The 20,766-nt window shown below is 35.7% G+C and overlaps 1 protein-coding gene across 2 annotated transcripts in view; it reads right to left on the reverse strand.

The window, feature by feature from the left end:
* Window positions 1-20,766, reverse strand: part of Slc36a4 (solute carrier family 36 member 4) — an 80,087-nt gene that overhangs the window by 22,393 nt on the left and 36,928 nt on the right. For both annotated transcript variants that reach the window (XM_071616602.1, XM_071616601.1), the window contains exons 2-6: window positions 9,907-10,030; window positions 8,752-8,842; window positions 7,508-7,596; window positions 4,595-4,690; window positions 2,689-2,773 (exon numbers count right to left, since the gene is read on the reverse strand). In XM_071616602.1, the coding sequence (XP_071472703.1) occupies window positions 2,689-2,773; window positions 4,595-4,690; window positions 7,508-7,596; window positions 8,752-8,842; window positions 9,907-10,030 (485 nt within the window). The remainder of the gene's footprint in view (window positions 1-2,688; window positions 2,774-4,594; window positions 4,691-7,507; window positions 7,597-8,751; window positions 8,843-9,906; window positions 10,031-20,766) is intronic.

Raw genomic sequence — 20,766 nt, forward strand, 5'->3', positions numbered from 1 at the left:
GTATGAAATATGATAAAAAAAAAACTGCTAGCAGTCACAACACCAATGTCTTGATACCATTCTTTTTATAGATGCAGGAAGAACTAGCTTAGTAAGAAACTAAGCTAAAACAGTCATGGATGGACTGAAAGAAAAGAGTTGACAAAGAAAATGGAGTGAAGGATATATGAGTAAGGATGAAAATAAGTGGCACAGACACTATCAATGGGAAAAATCAAACAGAAGGGCTAAACCCTTTCAGTTAACAAAATTTTATTGAACATATGCTCAAAAAAACAGGTACAACACTAGGTTTAAGAAATAAAGAGAAGGGAAATTTCAAAATCCCTCTCAGTCTGTTGTGAGTTTATTCCCCTTCCAATCCAATGACCATATTGGTACCTAGAAACCAGGTACTCTTACAAGATAGTTTACAGAGATAAACACAACAAGTACAGTGGTCCTTTTCCTCATGGGGCTTCCAGTCTAGTGGTAAAAAATAATTTATAAATTAACTTTAATGTGATTAAGGCTATTTTTTAAAGTGTTATAGAGGCCAAAAGAAAAAAAATCAATAAATCCTAGCAAAAGATGGAGAAAGGGATGGCATGGAGAAATAGCTAAAGGTTTCACAGAACAGCTAACACTGAAAGCCAAGTTAAGAACTTTTCCAAATATAAATAAAACTTCAGTAAATACTGAAAAGTGATATCCTGGGCAAAACACTTCTCTAGAGATCCAAATTCTAGTTATTAAATAACTGGGACCCTTTAAAAATTTATGTCATTTCTATAAGAGAGCTCCATTTGGTTTTTCAATATTGAACAACTAAACTTGTGGCTTGAATATAATAAATATACAGGGATAATCAAAATCAGGGTTTAGCAAACTACCGCCTACAGACAAAATCTGGCTTACTACCTATTTTTCAAATAAAACTTTACTAGAATGCATATATATTTGTTTATATATTGTTGTCGAAGGTTAAGTTAAGTAGTTGCAATGGAGACCACATGATGTACAAAGTGGAAAATTCTTATTATATGATTCTTTACGGAAAAAGTTTACAAATTCTTGCTCTTAATATAAAACAAAGCATACTTTATACTTAGAAAAAGTGAATTATAAATTTGTATGTACATAAAGATTCTTTAGAAAATATAATTGTATCATCATTTGCATAAAAATGCACTTCTACATATTACTACATGTAATGCTTATTGTACTATACATAGATAACAATAAAGTCATTGAATGAAAAATGATTGAAGTACAGCAGGGGTAACATAGGAATAACATCAATCACGAATGGATGTACTTTGGCAATAATCAAAAATAAATAAATAAGGGAAAGAAAGATCGGTAGAGTAAAGGAAGGAGAATAGGAGGAGGCAGGAAAGGAGAAAAAGTAGGAGGGAACAGGGACTGAAATGACGTAAATAAAACTCCATACATATATGATTTTCTCAAAATGTACCCAACTACCACAAATAACTAGAATCTTCTAATAAAAAAATAAATGTGCTTTAGCATTGTTCTGGTAGGAATTTTTATTTCAGTGATTTGCATGTTTATTTAAATAGACAATCTCTACATGAAGGCTATAAGCCACTTCCTCTTAAAACAAACCTTTATACTATAGGGAGAATTACAGAAAAATACACATTTTTAGACAGTGTCTTTTTAAACAATGGCATAATTACTGGATTTCAGTAATTGTTATTATTTACACATGGTGTCCCTGAAAAGCTCACATGTAAGACAATGTGAGAGTATTCAGAGGGGAAATGATTAGGTTGTGAGAGCCTTAAACTAATCAGTGAATTAATCCCTAGTGGATTTAATTGAGTGGTCAGATCTTTTAGTCACAGCAGCAAAAAAGCTGACAAAAACAGAAATAAATGCTGAGTTTTCTACGTCCTTTGTTAGGCTGCTGGTTAAAACCTTGTACACTCTTTAGAGAACATGAACATAAAGAATATGCTCCAAAAGTATCTATGGGTATGCTTTTGAGATATAAGTTAGAAGTAACTAAGAATCAGCAAATCATATCATATTTTGATTTGAAAGAACAGGCATTACTGATATTATGACAAGAACAGCAGTACCAATGTTATGGTTTAGATATTAGGTTTCCCCGCCAAAACTTATGTGTGAGACAATGCAAGAAGTTTTAGAGGAGAAATGATTGGGTTATGTGAGCCTTAACCAAATCAGTGAATTAATCCTCTGATAGGGATTAAACAACTGGTAACTGACAGTGGGTGTGACTGAAGGAGGAAGGTGGGGGGGGGGCTGGGGGGGGGCCTTGGGTATATATTTTGTATCTGGTGAGTGAGGCTTCTTTCTCTGCTTCCTGATCATCATGTGAGCTTCTTCTCTCCACTATGATGTTCTGCCTCACCTTGAGCCCTAAGGAATGGAGCCAACTGTCTATGGACTGTGACCTCTGAAACCATGAGCCCCCAAATAAACTTTTCCTCCTATAAAATTGTTCTTGTTAGGTCTTTTAGTCACAGCAGTGAAAAAGCTGACTAAAACAATCAACAATCGCAAAAATCCAAATTGCAAAACAGAAGACTAAAGAAAAATTTACAAACGATAATTTATGAAAAGAATACATTTTCATATTCAACCATGGCTCCCATAGAAGAAATACGATGCTACTAGTAGGACATTAGAGTTCACAAACTGAAGAAAAATACTCACTTGTTTTACATTTTCAGCTAAAAAGACAATATAAACGCTGCAGAATCCCAGCTGTGTTATCACCAAAAAAAAGTCAACCATACTCCTAAAAGAGATATCCACAAATAAGTATCAGTAAAAGCTAGTGAAAACTTAATATATGTTAATCTCTCTTTTAAAATATTTTATATATTTTACCTCTTTAAATTAAAAAAAAATCAAATATTTATTTCCTACACATTTATTTACTATCAATATATCACTAGAATTATTATAGAGTTTGATGGAAATTAAGTTAAAAGCCCAATATTTTTATATCATTACCTGTTTCTGAAATTTAACATTTTAAGGAAATCTACTTATAAAATGATTTCATGAAAAATATTTATCTTTCAAATTAAGCCCATCTCTCCTACTTCTCAAGATCTTTCTCAGATTATGGCCCACCCTTTCTAACTTTTTCTCAGAGTATGGCCCACCCTTTCTAACTTCACATCATTTGAAAATATGATGAACATGCTTGGTACTATCCAAATTACTAATAAGAATACAGAATGTAAGAGGATTAGGAATAGAGCCCTACGTAATAACATAAGAAACCTTTCCAGTAACTTTTCTCCATTCTTATTATTTAGTGAGATGCTCTAGAAAGTTTTACTTTGTAAATAGTATACACAATTTGGGAAAGAATATTACCAGAGACATTAAGCAAAGTGGGTATTATTGGGAGTTTTCAAGTTACAAATTTACCTACATATTGTTAATTTATACCCCATATTTCATTTTTGATCTAGAAATAATGAGTGACTACTATAGCATGCACTTATTAATTCATTACAGTCTCTTCTCTGACCATCAATGTTAACAATGTTTTAAAAAATCTGTATTTTTCTTCTTCCATCTAAAACTGGAAGGTCCTTGCGTGTTTTCATTCTTGTTATAACTCCCATTCTCCATGGCTCTTCAGGGATCTTATTTATAATTTATCTTGTAACCATGAACTGTAACCATGAAATGAATTCAAGTTTCTTTTCTACCATGAATTATATTAGAAGTGTTTTAAGTATTCCATTAATATCTTTTCATCCACCTTTGATTTTAGTGTACCACCAACAAGCATTTCAGCCACTTCTATCTAAAAGCCATTCTTCATAGAACAGGGGGGAAAACCTGTCTCTAGTCTGGGCCAGAAGAAAGATTTATTTGGTATTCTAGCTTCTGGAGGCAAGTCCCTAGATTGTTAGATTGTTTCTTCCTTCCACTTGTAAATTAGGAACACTGAGAACTTCATAAACGAATCTAACTTTCTGAAAATCTCCAGAAAGGCTACATTAAACCACAGGCTACTCTACTAACACTGCTTTTTCTTTTCTGATAATTCCCATGACTCATTGGTACCATAGTTAGCACTCTGTTGATCACTTATACTTCCTTACTCTATTCCTATATTCATCTAGCTTATATTCACTGTGTCCACCAATGGTTACATTTAAATAATAAGACAATAAAATAAGTTTATGTTAAAATGTACTGAAACATGAGATGTCTTATGCACAGCTTTATTTGAAATAATGAGGTTGTCATATTTTTCTCCTTTGTTGAAAAATTATTGAACATGATTATTTCATTGGCTGGCTTGATGCTTTGTAAATAAAATTTTATTTAATCTACTACAATAATTCTGTAAAGTATTATCATAAATTCACTTCATAGTGAAAAAGCCAAAACAAAGATATGAATAATTAGACCAAGACCATAAAACGGATAATAGTAGAGTTGAGATTTGACCCATATCTAACTCTAAAGGTTATTTATTTTGATCCCTCAACTTTTATTATACTTTTGTTTATGTGTTTTATCAGACTGAAACACTTACACATGAATATAATTTGAACAACTAGACACTAAAAACATAGCAAGTACTTACCGTCCCCATGCTGCTTGCTTCTGAAGACAACTCCAAGGACTCACTTCCATAGCGAAACTCACAGTGTCACTATAACCTAATGTTGACTTTTTAAACCTGTAATCCAATGACATGCAGACACAGGAAGAAGAAAAATATTAAGTTGGTCCATAAACCATTCCTTACAAAGAACATCAAATAAATGGGAATTAATAAATGTAAGGCTATGCATTGATAGGATTTTCAAAATTTGAAAATCTGCACACTCCTAAACACACCTCATGAAATTTTAAAATCTGATCTGTCCTTTTCTCCAGCAAATAAATTTTCACCTACTGCTAAAGAGAGAGAGTGAGACAGAAAGAGAGACAGAGAGTGTGTGTGTGTGTATATCAGTAGAATTCAGAAAACATATTAGTACTTTGCTAATTTAAATGTTTCAAATACTTAAAAACATCAACTATACTGTACATATCTAAATTATTACACTTTTAGAACATTATTTAATAATATATCTGTACAGAGCTGTACAATATATTTTTTTTAATTTTTTTATTGTTGGTTGTTCAAAACATTACAAATTTCTTGATATATCATATTTCACACTTTGATTCAAGTGGGTTATGAACTCCCATTTTTACCCCATATACAGATTGCAGAATCACATCAGTTACACATCCATTGATTTACATATTGCCACACTAGTGTCTGTTGTGTTCTGCTGCCTTTCCTATCCTCTACTATCCCCCCTCCCCTCCCCTCCCCTCCCCTCTTCTCTCTCTGCCCCCTCTACTGACATTCATTTGTCCCCCTTGTATTATTTTTCCCTTTCCCCTCACTTCCTCTTGTATGTACTTTTGTATAACCCTGAGGGTCTCCTTCCATTTCCATGCAATTTCCCTTCTCTCTCCCTTTCCCTCCCACCTCTCATCCCTGTTTAATGTTAATCTTCTTCTCATGCTCTTCGACCCTACTCTGTTCTTAGTTACTCTCCTATATCAAAGAAGACATTTGGCATTTGTTTTTTAGGGATTGGCTAGCTTCACTTAGCATAATCTGCTCTAATGCCATCCATTTCCCTGTAAATTCTATGATTTTGTCATTTTTTAATGCAGAGTAATACTCCATTGTGTATAAATGCCACATTTTTTTTATCCATTCATCCATTGAAGGGCATCTAGGTTGGTTCCACAGTCTAGCTATTGTGAATTGTGCTGCTATGAACATCGATGTAGCAGTGTCCCTGTAGCATGCTCTATTTAGGTCTTTAGGGAATAGACCGAGAAGGGGAAAAGCTGGGTCAAATGGTGGCTCCATTCCCAGCTTTCCAAGAAATCTCCATACTGCTTTCCAAATTGGCTGCACCAATCTGCAGTCCCACCAGCAATGTACAAGTGTACCCTTTTCCCCACATCCTCACCAGCACTTGTTGTTGTTTGACTTCATAATGGATGCCAATCTAACTGGAGTGAGATGGTATCTTAGGGTGGTTTTGATTTGCATTTCTCTGACTGCTAGAGATGGTGAGCATTTTTTCATGTACTTGTTGATTGATTGTATGTCCTCCTCTGAGAAGTGTCTGTTCAGGTCCTTGGCCCATTTGTTGATTGGGTTGTTTGTTCTCTTATTGTCTAATTTTTTGAGTTCTTTGCATACTCTGGATATTAGGGCTCTATCTGAAGTGTGAGGAGTAAAGATTTGTTCCCAGGATGTAGGCTCCCTATTTACCTCTCTTATTGTTTCTTTTGCTGAGAAAACACTTTTTAGTTTGAGTAGGTCCCATTTGCTGATTCTTGTTATTAACTTTTGTGCTATGGGTGTCCTATTGAGGAATTTGGAGCCCGACCCCACAGTATGTAGATCGTAGCCAACTTTTTCTTCTATCAGACGGCGTGTCTCTGATTTGATACCAAGCTCCTTGATCCATTTTGAATTAACTTTTGTACAATATATTTTCACATAAACTATCTCATTTAATTTTCAATATAGCTCCATGAGGTGGGAATTATTTCTCCAGTCTCTTCCACTCTCTTTTTTCCAGTATGCCTTGTTATCTGAACATCATAAATAACTCAGCCACTTTAAAGAACACTTAACAACAACAATAACAAGCAAGTCAAGACTAGAATATTGGTATACTAGAAGATATTAATTTCAAAAAATTGCTTTATTGTCCAGTAGAAGCATTTCATGATACAAAAAATTTAAAAAGCATATATGACCTTCTTGACTATCTACAAACCTACACATCAGTGCTGTGATGTGCACAAGAGGTACTGTACCTGAAATTTGAATTATTAAAAACTGAAGACCATTGTGCTATCTCCATTTTGTCTTTATATCTTTCCTGATTCTTTCCATTTATACTAAATAAAAGAACTCATTCACTAAGAAGAACATATTTCATTAATAAGATAGGTTCAGTCAGCCCTCTACAGCCATTCATTCCTTGCCCATGCATTCAATCAACTATGCATGAAAGATACATGGAAAAATACATCTGTAATAAAGACTTTTTTCTTGTCATTATTCTTCAAACAATACTGTACAACTATTTGCATGCTATTAACATTGTATTAGGTATTAATTAACTAAAAAGGATTTAAAGTATGTGGGAGGAGAAACAGAGGTTACATGCAAGTACTATGTCATTTTATATGAGGAACTTAAGTATCTGCAGATTTTGGTGTTAATGGGGATCCTGGAACCAATTCCCTGAAGATACCAAGGCATGACTGTAAACACATTCTGACAGCACTTACATCATGTAAAATGCTACCTTTTTCCATATATTGTTATCTTAGATTTGTATTTAAAACAAATTAAAGAGAATATAACTTCTGGTTTCAAAGCATAGTATAAATATGAAATGATCTGAACTCTAAATACATAGCTTTAAAATAAATTAAATAGACTTAACAAATCCACATTTACCTCTGACATAGAAAGTGACTGCAACGTACCAATATGTGCATACAGTGAACAGAAATAATTCCTATAAACACAAGGCTGATTGGTCCAAGCTGTGGGAGAGAAAATTTAGAGAGCTTAAACATTTTAAGTTTTAAAAAGTTGAGAACTCTTATAAGCAATGGGTTAATGGGACTTGCTTAACTGAAAAACCACTCATTGGACAAAACAAAGTCATATGCATAATGGAAAATTAAGATATGTGAAATAGGAAGAATATAAAGTAATATTTAAGACAACCATGTGTAATTCCATCTTATAGACTTGGTTCCTTAAACCAATAAATGTATAGATATTCAGCATAGGAGAATGGAATACAATATCACATTTAACATTAGATGGCAAATCTACAACTACTAGTGTCCCACCATTGATAATACATGCAATCACATATTATTATCTAAATGACTAAGAAGCACAATATTGAACTAGGGTTTAGGCAATCCACTGCAGATTCCTTTCTGAAACCCTTCTATATCTGTTAGGAATTTTGATTAGCAAATGATTATTTTTAAAATGATATATCAAAATTTTCAAGTATTTATTTACTAAAATTAAAATGATGACCAGATTATTCAGTCACTGCCACACTAATGCCAAAGTTTATTTTTATAATTGGAAATATTTAGTTACTTAAAATTAGGGTTCACAAAACAGTCAAACTCAGAAAAAGATGATAGTTAAAACTTTTAAAGAAAATACTCAATTTTTTAAAAGCTAGCTACAGTTGTATTACTACAAAAAGAATTCTCCCCATCAAAGCTCTCTGAAATTACAATAATTTTCTCTAACAATGCTATTTATATATATCTGTTTTAAGACACTGTGACTCTGTTTATTATTTTTCTTTAAAGCTGAAAACTAAATACTTTCTTCTGAGTTACATGCTACAAATAATCTGCTCTATTTTTTGCTATAAAATCCAAAATAATAATAAGACATAAGTATCTGGAAAGATCTGTGTCATGTTTTTTGGGGGAGGAAGTTGATTAAATATTACAAATAAGTAATTAAGTAGAAATAAAATAGTAATTCTTGGTTCTGTTATATCTCACTATTATAGTTCATGTAATCTTATCAATACAACAGGTAAATGACCAAATAAATGTTACATGACCAAGTTATATTTGATGAGGTTAGAGGTTAGCTTACATTAATTTTTGCTGACAACTATATCTTTACTGGATATTTACAAAGATAAGACTTACCACTATTCCTGCATTTTTTATTGCCAATGGAAGTCCTAAAAGGCCAGTTCCAATATTTCCTTTAAGAAGATGCATAAGAGTTTGTAAAAATCTGAAAAAGTAAAAATTGTAGGAGTTAAACATTTTAGAAGAAAAACTACTAAAAGCACATGATCATGATTTTACTATTATATTAGAACTGGAAATTAATCTAAGTAATGAACCAAATAAACATTTCCATTTCACTACTAGTTACATGTGATTCACATCCTGTCTTTGCTACTTAAAAGTGGAAAAGACAGGGTTATTGTGGAGATTAAATGAGACATTTAAGTGAAAGTGGTTTACACATGGGAAATTAATAAAGAAACAGCAATTTTCTCATAAGATATTTAGCTGCTATGATTTTCAGAACAAGGTTGAAGATTAGGCTGTAAGACAGAAATTTATGGGCACTACTATGTAATCATGGTACTAAACATATTTTGTGTAGTATTATCAATCTAAGAGAAAGTTAATTAAAAATAAACAACACACAATTTTACAGTTATATGTATCATTAGGTAAGCTAACAATTAATATTTGGACATTGTGAATTATTTAAGAGATTTAGCCTAAAAACAGTTTCTAGGAGGCAACTGAAGATCTCTTGATTAAGAAGAAATGCATTGAAACTAGGAAGAATAGCACAAAATTCAAACTATAAAACAAAAAAAGCTTTAAATTTTTCTCAGCATATACTCTTATGATCAAATTCCATGTTGTTTTGTTTAATCACTAAATTATTATTAGAATATGAACTTATAAATGATTATCAAGAATCAAAAAAAGCTTTGAAAAACCTTTCAGTTTTCCTCTTTTTTTATACCTCCCACTTTGATAGTGTTTACTGCCTTCTACTATCTAATTCTAACCATAGCAGAAGTGGCCTCAATCAGATCTCCCTTCTCTCATCACCCATAGCAACTGATATATCATTATAGTCATTCATATATACTATTCAGTGGTTTAAATGTTATTTTTTTCTTTCCCAAATAGACTATAAACTCCTTGAAGGTGAAGACTACCTCTTATTCATCTTTCTGTCATCTGTAGTATCTGGTCAAATGCCTTGCCTATAGAAGATACAGAATATGAATTAAAAGAAAAGGGAGACATGTGAGCCATCACACTTACGAAATGCCCTCTTGACCATCAAGCTGGTAATGCTTCTGAACAGGCAGGAGCTCTTGCTCATGCTCCTCATCTGATGTCCCATCAGAATTCTGCTCATTTATCAAAGGCCTCATTACATCCATATCTTAAAAAAAAAAAAAATACCAGTACTTCACTACTGTTTAAAGTTGGAAATTTAGCTGGTAGAAATTAATTTAAAATATTAGAAAATACCACTTGTATTTATCTTTATTATTTCCACCCTGAGTTAGTTCACCTTAGCTCCCTACGTTTTGATATATTAAAAAGAAACAACTAGACGTTTGCTGATTTTCTGTTTGAGTTCTGTAGTACAGAGCAAAATGCTTACATAGTCAATACAAAAGTTTTTCTACTTTGTCTACATGAGGTTTATAGTAAATAATGAAAAAATTACAGGATGAGAAATGGGAATAATCGAATGTTTTCATCTCTGGTTAGCTTCAAATTACATGCTGTATATAAACAGTAATTATGTTTTTAAATAATTTAAGAAAAACAAAGCCATTTCAAAATTTTAAATTTTAGTGTCAAAACTTGCCCTTATAACATAAACATAATTCTAAAAAGAACACAATCTATTTCTTTCAATTTCAACACTAGTCACCATTGTCTGTCTTATCCTTTAAAAGTTCACAAACTCAAATCAGTTGAGATAACAGACAGCCTTAAGTACAGATTATACAGAAATGAAAGTTTGTTTTATCCAAATATTTATCAAAATTCTACATAATGGAGAACTTCAGTACCTAAACAAATAATTGAACTGGGAATGGCTAACTGGCATAAGTTTTGTTTTTTTTTTTTTTTAACTATTTTGGAATAATTCCAAACAAATTAAATCTGTAAAAATAGTATTCCTGTGTATTAATTTTTAACATTCTGCCACATTTACTTTTTCTCTAAAACACATACAGCACTTTATAACATAGTGGAGAATAGGCTACACGTATCATGCTATTTCACTATTAACCTAAGAATCAGAATTTGGGGCTGGGACTGTAGCTCAATGGCAGAGAACTCGCCTAGCATGTGTGAGGCACTGGGTTCCCTCCTAGGCACCACATAAAAATAAAAAAATAAAATTAAGGCATTTATTCCATCTAAAACTACAAAAAAATTTAAAGAATGAGAATATTTTCTTAAAAACTCACATCATAATTACCAACCAAGTTACCATTGATGCAATACGTTTTATCTTTTTTATTTGTTCTGTTTTTTTTTTTTAATTTTTTATTGTTGGCTGTTCAAAACATTACATAGTTCTTGATATATCATATTTCACAATTTGATTCAAGTGGGTTATGAGCTCCCATTTTTACCCCATATACAGATTGCAGAATCACATCAGTTACACATCCATTGATTTACATATTGCCATACTAGTGTCTGTTGTATTCTGCTGCCTTTCCTATCCTCTACTATCCCCCCTCCCCTCCCCTCCCCTCCCCTCTTCTCTCTCTGCCCCCTCTACTGACATTCGTTTGTCCCCCTTGTATTATTTTTCCCCTTCCCCTCACTTCCTCTTGTATGTACTTTTGTATAACTCTGAGGGTCTCCTTCCATTTCCATGCATTTTCCCTTCTCTCTCCCTTTCCCTCCCACCTCTCATCCCTGTTTAATGTTAATCTTCTTCTCATGCTCTTCGACCCTACTCTGTAATAGTTACTCTCCTTATATCAAAGAAGACATTTGGCATTTGTTTTTTAGGGATTGGCTAGCTTCACTTAGCATAATCTGCTCTAATGCCATCCATTTCCCTGTAAATTCTATGATTTTGTCATTTTTTAATGCAGAGTAATACTCCATTGTGTATAAATGCCACATTTTTTTTATCCATTCATCCATTGAAGGGCATCTAGGTTGGTTCCACAGTCTAGCTATTGTGAATTGTGCTGCTATGAACATCGATGTAGCAGTGTCCCTGTAGCATGCTCTATTTAGGTCTTTAGGGAATAGACCGAGAAGGGGAATAGCTGGGTCAAATGGTGGCTCCATTCCCAGCTTTCCAAGAAATCTCCATACTGCTTTCCAAATTGGCTGCACCAATCTGCAGTCCCACCAGCAATGTACAAGTGTACCCTTTTCCCCACATCCTCGCCAGCACTTGTTGTTGTTTGACTTCATAATGGATGCCAATCTAACTGGAGTGAGATGGTATCTTAGGGTGGTTTTGATTTGCATTTCTCTGACTGCTAGAGATGGTGAGCATTTTTTCATGTACTTGTTGATTGATTGTATGTCCTCCTCTGAGAAGTGTCTGTTCAGGTCCTTGGCCCATTTGTTGATTGGGTTGTTTGTTCTCTTATTGTCTAATTTTTTGAGTTCTTTGTATACTCTGGATATTAGGGCTCTATCTGAAGTGTGAGGAGTAAAGATTTGTTCCCAGGATGTAGGCTCTCTATTTACCTCTCTTATTGTATCTTTTGCTGAGAAAAAACTTTTTAGTTTGAGTAAGTCCCATTTGTTGATTCTAGTTATTAACTTTTGTGCTATGGGTGTCCTATTGAGGAATTTGGAGCCCGACCCCACTGTATGTAGATCGTAGCCAACTTTTTCTTCTATCAGACGGCGTGTCTCTGATTTGATATCAAGCTCCTTGATCCATTTTGAATTAACTTTTGTGCATGGCGAGAGCAAGGGATTCAGTTTCATTTTGTTGCATATGGATTTCCAGTTTTCCCAGCACCATTTGTTGAAGATGCTATCCTTCCTCCATTGCATGCTTTTAGCCCCTTTATCAAATATAAGGTAGTTGTAGTTTTGTGGATTGGTTTCTGTGTCCTCTATTCTGTACCATTGGTCCACCCGCCTGTTTTGGTACCAGTACCATGCTGTTTTTGTTACTACTGCTCTGTAGTATAGTTTGAAGTCTGGTATCGCTATACCGCCTGATTCACACTTCCTGCTTAGCATTGTTTTTGCTATTCTGGGTTTTTTATTTTTCCATATGAATTTCATGATTGCTTTCTCTATTTCTACAAGAAATGCCGTTGGGATTTTGATTGGCATTGCATTAAACCTATAGAGAACTTTTGGTAATATCGCCATTTTGATGATGTTAGTTCTGCCTATCCATGAACAGGGTATATTTTTCCATCTTCTAAGATCTTCTTCTATTTCTCTCTTTAGGGTTTTGTAGTTTTCATTGTATAAGTCTTTCACCTCTTTTGTTAGGTTGATTCCCAAGTATTTTATTTTTTTTGAAGATATTGTGAATGGAGTGGTTGTCCTCATTTCCATTTCAGAGGATTTGTCGCTGATATACAGGAATGCCTTTGATTCATGCGTGTTGATTTTATATCCTGCCACTTTGCTGAATTCATTTATTAGCTCTAATAGTTTCTGTGTAGACCCTTTTGGGTCTGCTAGGTATAGAATCATGTCATCTGAAAATAGTGACAATTTAAGTTCTTCTTTTCCTATTTTGATGCCTTTAATTTCTTTCGTCTGTCTAATTGCTCTGGCCAGTGTTTCGAGAACCATGTTGAACAGAAGTGGTGAGAGAGGGCATCCCTGTCTTGTTCCAGATTTTAGAGGGAATGCCTTCAATTTTTCTCCATTCAGAATGATGCTAGCCTGAGGCTTAGCATAGATTGCTTTTACAATATTGAGGTATGTTCCTGTTATCCCTAGTTTTTCTAGAGTTTTGAACATAAAGGGATGCTGTACTTTGTCGAATGCTTTTTCCGCATCTATCGAGATGATCATATGGTTCTTATTTTTAAGTCTATTGATGTGGTGAATAACATTTATTGATTTCCGTATATTGAACCAGCCTTGCATCCCAGGGATGAATCCTACTTGATCATGGTGCACAATTTTTTTGATATGTTTTTGTATCCGAGTGGCCAGAATTTTATTGAGGATTTTTGCATCTAGGTTCATTAGAGATATTGGTCTGTAGTTTTCTTTCTTTGAAGTGTCTTTGTCTGCTTTAGGCATCAGGGTGATGTTGGCCTCGTAGAATGAATTTGGAAGTTCTCCCTCTTTTTCTATTTCCCGAAGTAGCTTGAAAAGTATTGGTATTAGTTCCTCTTTAAAGGTTTTGTAAAACTCTGCTGTATACCCATCCGGTCCTGGGCTTTTCTTAGTTGGTAGTCTTTTGATGGTTTCTTCTATTTCCTCAATTGATATTGGTCTGTTTAGGTTGTCTATATCCTCCTGACTCAATCTGGGCAGATCATATGACTTAAGAAATTTATCTATGCCTTCACTATCTTCTAATTTATTGGAGTATAAGGATTCAAAATAATTTTTGATTATCTTCTGTATTTCTGAAGTGTCTGTTGTGATATTGCCTCTTTCATCCCGTATGTTAGTAATTTGAGTTCTCTCTCTTCTTCTCTTCGCTAGCATGGCTAAGGGTCTGTCAATTTTGTTTATTTTTTCAAAGAACCAACTTTTAGTTTTGTCAATTTTTTCAATTGTTTCTTTTGTTTTGATTTCATTAATTTCAGCTCTGATTTTAATTATTTCTTGCCTTCTACTTCTTTTGCTGTTGTTTTGCTCTTCTTTTTCTAGGACTTTGAGATGAAGTATGAGATCATTTATTTGTTGGTTTTTTCTTTTTTTAAGGAATGAACTCCAAGCAATGAATTTTCCTCTTAGAACTGCTTTCAATGTGTCCCATAGATTCCGATATGTTGTGTCTGTGTTTTCATTAATCTCTAAGAATTTTTAATTTCCTCCTTGATGTCTTCTATAACCCATTGATCATTCAGTAACCTATTGTTCATTCTCCAAGTGATGTATGCTTTTTCCTTCCTTCTTTTATCGTTGATTTTCAGTTTCATTCCATTATGATCAGATAAGATGCAAGGTATTATCTCTACTCCTTTATATTGTCTAAGAGTTGCCCTGTGACATAATATATGATCTATTTTTGAGAAGGATCCATGTGCTGCTGAGAAAAAAGTGTAACGGCTTGATGTTGGGTGGTATATTCTATATATGTCAATTAAGTCTAGGTTATTAATTGTGTTATTGAGTTCTATAGTTTCCTTATTCAACTTTTGTTTGGAAGATCTGTCCATTGGTGATAGAGGTGTGTTGAAGTCTCCCATGATTATTGTATGGTGGTCTATTAGACTCTTGAACTTGAGAAGAGTTTGTTTGATGAACATAGCTGCACCATTGTTTGGGGCATATATATTTATGATTGTTATGTCTTGTTGGTGTATGGTTCCCTTGAGCAGTATGTAGTGTCCCTCTTTATCCCTTTTGATTAACTTTGGCTTGAAATCTATTTTATTTGATATGAGTATGGATACTCCTGCTTGTTTCCGAAGTCCATATGAGTGATATGATTTTTCCCAACCTTTCACCTTCAGCCTATGTATGTCTTTTCCTATCAAATGCGTCTCCTGTAGGCAGCATATTGTTGGGTCTTGTTTTGTGATCCATTCTACTAGCCTGTGTCTCTTGATTGGTGAGTTTAAGCCATTAACATTTAGGGTTATTATTGAGCTATGGGTTGTTCTTCCAGCCATATTTTTTTATTTATGTTACTAAACATGGTTTGTTTTCCTCTTTGATTATTTTCCCCCCTTTAGTGTCCTACCTCCCACTGTTGGTTTGCATTGTTATTTTCCATTTCCTCTTCCTGTAATATTTTGCCAAGGATGTTTTGAAGAGATGGTTTTCTAGCTGCAAATTCTTTTAACTTTTGTTTATCGTGGAAGGTTTTAATTTCATCTTCCATCCTGAAGCTTAATTTCGCTGGAAACACAATTCTTGGTTGGAACCCATTTTCTTTCAGTGTTTGAAATATGTTATTCCAGGATCTTCTAGCTTTCAGAGTCTGTGTTGAAAGATCAGCTGTTATCCTGATTGGCTTACCCCTAAATGTGATCTGCTTCCTTTCTCTTGTAGCTTTTAAAATTCTCTCCTTATTCTGTATGTTGGGCATCTTCATTATAATGTGTCTAGGTGTGGGTCTCTTATGATTTTGCACATTCGGCATCCTGTAGGCTTCTAGGATTTGGGGTTCTGTCTCATTCTTCAAGTCTGGGAAGTTTTCTCGTATTATTTCATTGAATAGGTTGTTCATTCCTTTGGTTTGAAACTCTGTCCCTTCCTGTATCCCAATGACTCTTAAATTTGGTCTCTTGATGTTATCCCATATTTCTTGGATGTTCTGCTCATGGTTTCTTAACAGTCTTGCTGAGCTGTCTATGTTCTTTTCAAGTTGAAATACTTTATCTTCATTGTCTGATGTTCTGTCTTCTAAGTGTTCTACTCTGCTGGTAGTATTCTCAATTGAGTTTTTAAGTTGGCTTATTGCTTCCTGCATTTCTAGGATTTCTGTTTGTTTGCTTTTATAACCTCTATTTCCCTGTATAGTTGATCTTTTGCTTCTTGGATTTGTTTATGTAATTCATTGTTGAAGTGATCTTTCATTGTCTGATTTTGCTGTCTGATGTCTTCCTTGAGACTCCAGATCATCTGAAGCATGTATATCCTGAATTCTTTATCTGACATTCCATCTGCTGCAGCTATTACCTCTTCTAACGTTGAGTTGACCTGCATTGCTTGTGGTCCTTTCTTTCCTTGTCTCTTCATACTGTTTGCGTTCCTTTCTACTTGGTGAAACTGTTGTGCTATTGAATTTTCCCCCTATATATTTATATTGGTCTTGTATAGTTGCAAAGTCTCCCTCGCAGGCGCGGGCGGCGGCTCTGCCCCTCCTCCAATTGGGGCAATGTGCCTACCACGCCGGCAGGCCGCTGGGCCTGCTCTGCCGGTCGGTAGCAGGTCCGCCGACCTTGCAGGCGCAGGCGGCGGCTCTGTCCCTCTGCGGGCCGCTAGGCTTGTTCTGTAGGTGGTCGCAGTTCTGCCTACTTTGCAGGCGCAGGCAGCGGCACTGCCCCTCTGCAGGCCTCTGGGGCTGTACTGCCAGTGGGTCGCAGGTCTGCCTACCTTGCAGGCGCGGGGGGGGGGGGCGGCTCTACCCTTCCTCAGGCCACTGGGCCTGTTCTGTCTCTCGGTTGCAGGTCTGGCCTGTTCTGATGGTGGTCACAGTTCCGTCTACCTTGCAGGAGCGGGGGGGAGGGGGCGGCTCTGCCTCTCAGCAGGCCGCTGCTCCTCTTCTGCCGGTGGGTCGCAGGCCCGCCTACCTTGCAGGAGTGATTGGAAGCTCTGTCCCGCCCCGGGCCACTGGGCCTTTTCTGTCGGTGGTCACAGTTCCCCTACCTGGCAGGCGCGGGGGGTGTGGGGCGGCTCTGCCCCTCAGCAGGCCGCTGGGCCTGCTCTGTGCGTGGTCACAGTTCCCTCTACTTTGCCGGCGCAGGGGGAGGGGGCGGCTCAGCCTCTCAGCAGGCCGCTGCTCCTCTTCTGCCGGTGGGTTGCAGGCCCGCCTACCTTGCAGGAGTGATTAGAAGCTCTGTCCCGCCTTGGGCCACTGGGCCTTTTCTGTTGGTGGTCACCGTTCCACCTACCTGGCAGGCGCGGGGGGTGGGGGGCGGCTCTGCCCCTCAGCAGGCCGCTGGGCCTGCTCTGTGCGTGGTCACAGTTCCCTCTACCTTGCTGGTGCAGGGGGAGGGGGCGGCTCAGCCTCTCAGCAGGCCGCTGCTCCTCTTCTGCCGGTGGGTCGCAGGCCTGCCTACCTTGCAGGAGTGATTGGAAGCTCTGTCCCGCCCCGGGCCACTGGGCCTTTTCTGTCGGTGGTCACAGTTCCCCTATCTGGCAGGCGCGGGGGGTGTGGGGCGGCTCTGCCCCTCAGCAGGCCGCTGGGCCTGCTCTGTGCGTGGTCCCAGTTCCCTGTACTTTGCTGGCGCAGGGGGAGGGGGCGGCTCTGCCTCCCAGCAGGCCGCTGCTCCTCTTCTCTATTTGTTCTGTTTATACATGATAGTAGAATCTATTTTGATATATTTATACAAACATGAATATATCTTATTTTAAATAGGATCCCAGTCTTGTGGATGTATACAATGTTGAGATTCATGTGGTGTATTCATATATGTACATAGGAAAGTTAATTCACTACATTTTTTTAATTTTTCTTTTTTTTGGGGGGAGGGGGGTGGATATCAGAAATTGAATTAGGGTCACTGGGCCACTGAGCCACTCCCCATCCTTTTTTTGTATTTTATTTAGAATCAGAGTCTCACTGAGCTGCTTAGCACCTCGCCGTTGTTGAGGATAAATTTTAACTTGGATTTTCCTGCCTCAGCCTCCTGAGCCGCTGGGATTACAGATATGTGCCACTGTGCCTGGCTAATAGTTTTTAATCTATAGTCTACATTTTACTTTCATCCACTGTACCAATAAACACCTCTCGCAACGTTTTCTCCCAATCCTAGACCACATATTTCTGTATTTAATTGAGTTATTCCAACGGCTACCTTAACCAACTATGTCCTTTTTTCTTCCCTTTAATTTTCACTATTTTTTTTTTTTGACAGCTTTGGTATCTTCTGACATCAGGGAGGAGAAAAAAAAATCTTAAAGGTAAATGAGAATACCAATACAATATACCAAAATTTCTGGGACTTGAAGGCAGTGCCAAGAGGAAAGTTCCTTGCATTGAGCTCATTCTTTAAAAGAAGAAAAAGTCAACAAATAAATGACCTAACATTACATTTCAAAGCCCTAGAAAAAGAAGAACAAATCGGCACCAAAAGTAAAAGAAAACAGGAAATAATTAAAATCAGGCCTGAAATCAATGAAACTGAAACAAAAGAAACAATTGAAAAAATTGACAAAACAAAGTTGGTTCTTTGAAAAAATAAAGAAATTGATAAGCCCTTAGCTACACTAATGAAAAGAAGGATACAGAAAACTCAGATTACTGAAATTTGTGATGAAAAAGGAAATATCATGACTGACACTATCAAAATACAGAAGATATTTAGAAACTATATTGAAACTTTATACTTCAATAAAATGGAAAATCTCAAAAGACAATGACAAATTTGTAGAGACATATGATCTACCTAAACTGAATCAAAAGGACATACACAATAAAATAGATAAGTTTCAAGCAATGAAACACACAATGCCATCAAAAGCCTACTAACCAAGAAAAGCCCAGGACCAGACGGATTCTCAGCTGATTTCTACAAGACTTTCAAAGAAGAACTAATACCAGTACTCCTCAAATTATTCCATGAAATAGAAAAGAAGGGAACCTTTCCAAAATCATTCTATGAAGCTAGTATCACCCTAATACCAAAATCAGAAAAAGACTCATCAAAGAAAGAAAACTTCAGAACAATATCTCTGATGAACATAGATGCAAAAATTCTCAATAAAATTATGGAAAACTGAATACAAAAAATATATCAAAAAGATAGTACACCACGATCAAGTGGGGTTCTTCCCAGGGATGCAAGGTTGGTTCAACATACAGAAATCAATAAATATAACACATCATATCAATAGACTTACAGACAAGAACCATATGATTATCTCAGTATTCAGAGAAAAAGCATTTGACAAAATACAGCACCCCTTCATGTTCAAAACACTGGAAAAACTAGGGATGGTAGGAAAACACTTCAACATTGTAAAAGTTATTTATGCTAAACGCAAGGTCAACATCATTCTGAATGGAGAAAAATTGAAAGCATTCCCTCTAAAAACTGATAAAAGATGCCCTCTTTTATCATGTCTATTCAATATAGTCCTTGAAAGTCTAGCCAGAGCAATCAGATGAAAGAAATTAAAGGGATACAAATAAGAAAAGAAGAACTCAAACTGTCTGCCGACATGATTCTATATTTAGAAGATCCAAAAAATTCCACCAGAAAATTTCTAGAACTAATAAATGAATTCAGAAAAGTAGCAGGATATAAAATCAATACCCACAAATCAAATCATTTCTATATATAAGCGATGAATCCACAGCAAGAGAAATTCGGAATTTCACAATAGCCTCAAAAAGAAAAAAATATAATAATTGGGAATCAATCCAACAAGAGAGGTGAAAGACCTCTACAATGAAAACTACAGAACACTAAAGAAAGAAATGGAAAAAGACCTTAGAAGATGGAAAGATCTCCCATGCTCTTGGATAGGCAGAATTAATATTGTCAAAACGGAGATACTACCAGAACTGTTATACAGATTTAATGCAATTCCTATTAAAATCCCAATGACATTCCTCATAGAAGTAGAAAAAATAATCATGAAATTCATTTGGAAAAATAAGAGACCCAGAGTAGCCAAATTAATCCTTAACAGCAAAAGTGAAGCAGGAGGCATCATAATACTGGACCTTAAACTGTACCACAGAACAACAGTAACAAAAATGGCATGGTATTAGCACCAAAATAGATATGTAGACCAATGGTACAAAGTAGAAGACACAGAGACAAACCCACTTAAATACAGTTATCTCAGTCTAGACAAAGGCAACAAAAACATATAGGAGAAAAGATAACCTATTCAACAAATGGTGCTGGGAAAACTGGAAATCCTTAGCATCAAAATGAAATTAAACCTCTATCTTACCCTGCACAAAAATCAACTCAAAGACTTAGGCACTTGAAAAGTAGGCCCAAATCTTCATCATGTCAGATTAGGACCTGATCTCCTTAACAAGACTCCAAAAGTAAAAGAAGTAAAATTAAGAATCAATAAATGGGATGGATTCAATTTAAAAAGTTTCTTCTCAGCAAAGGAAATAATTAATGACGTTAAGAGAGAGCCTACAGAATGGGAAAAATCTTTATCACATGCACTGAGATAGAGCACTAACCTCTAAGATAAAGAACTCAAAATCTGAACACCAAAAAGACAAATAACCCAACCAATAAATAGACTAAGGAACTGAACAGACACTTCTCAGAAGAAGGCATACAACTGATCAACAAACATATGGAAAGATGTTCACCATCT

This window comes from Marmota flaviventris, chromosome 9 (genome assembly GCF_047511675.1).
Source record: "Marmota flaviventris isolate mMarFla1 chromosome 9, mMarFla1.hap1, whole genome shotgun sequence".
In the NCBI taxonomy this organism is placed as follows: domain Eukaryota; kingdom Metazoa; phylum Chordata; class Mammalia; order Rodentia; family Sciuridae; genus Marmota; species Marmota flaviventris.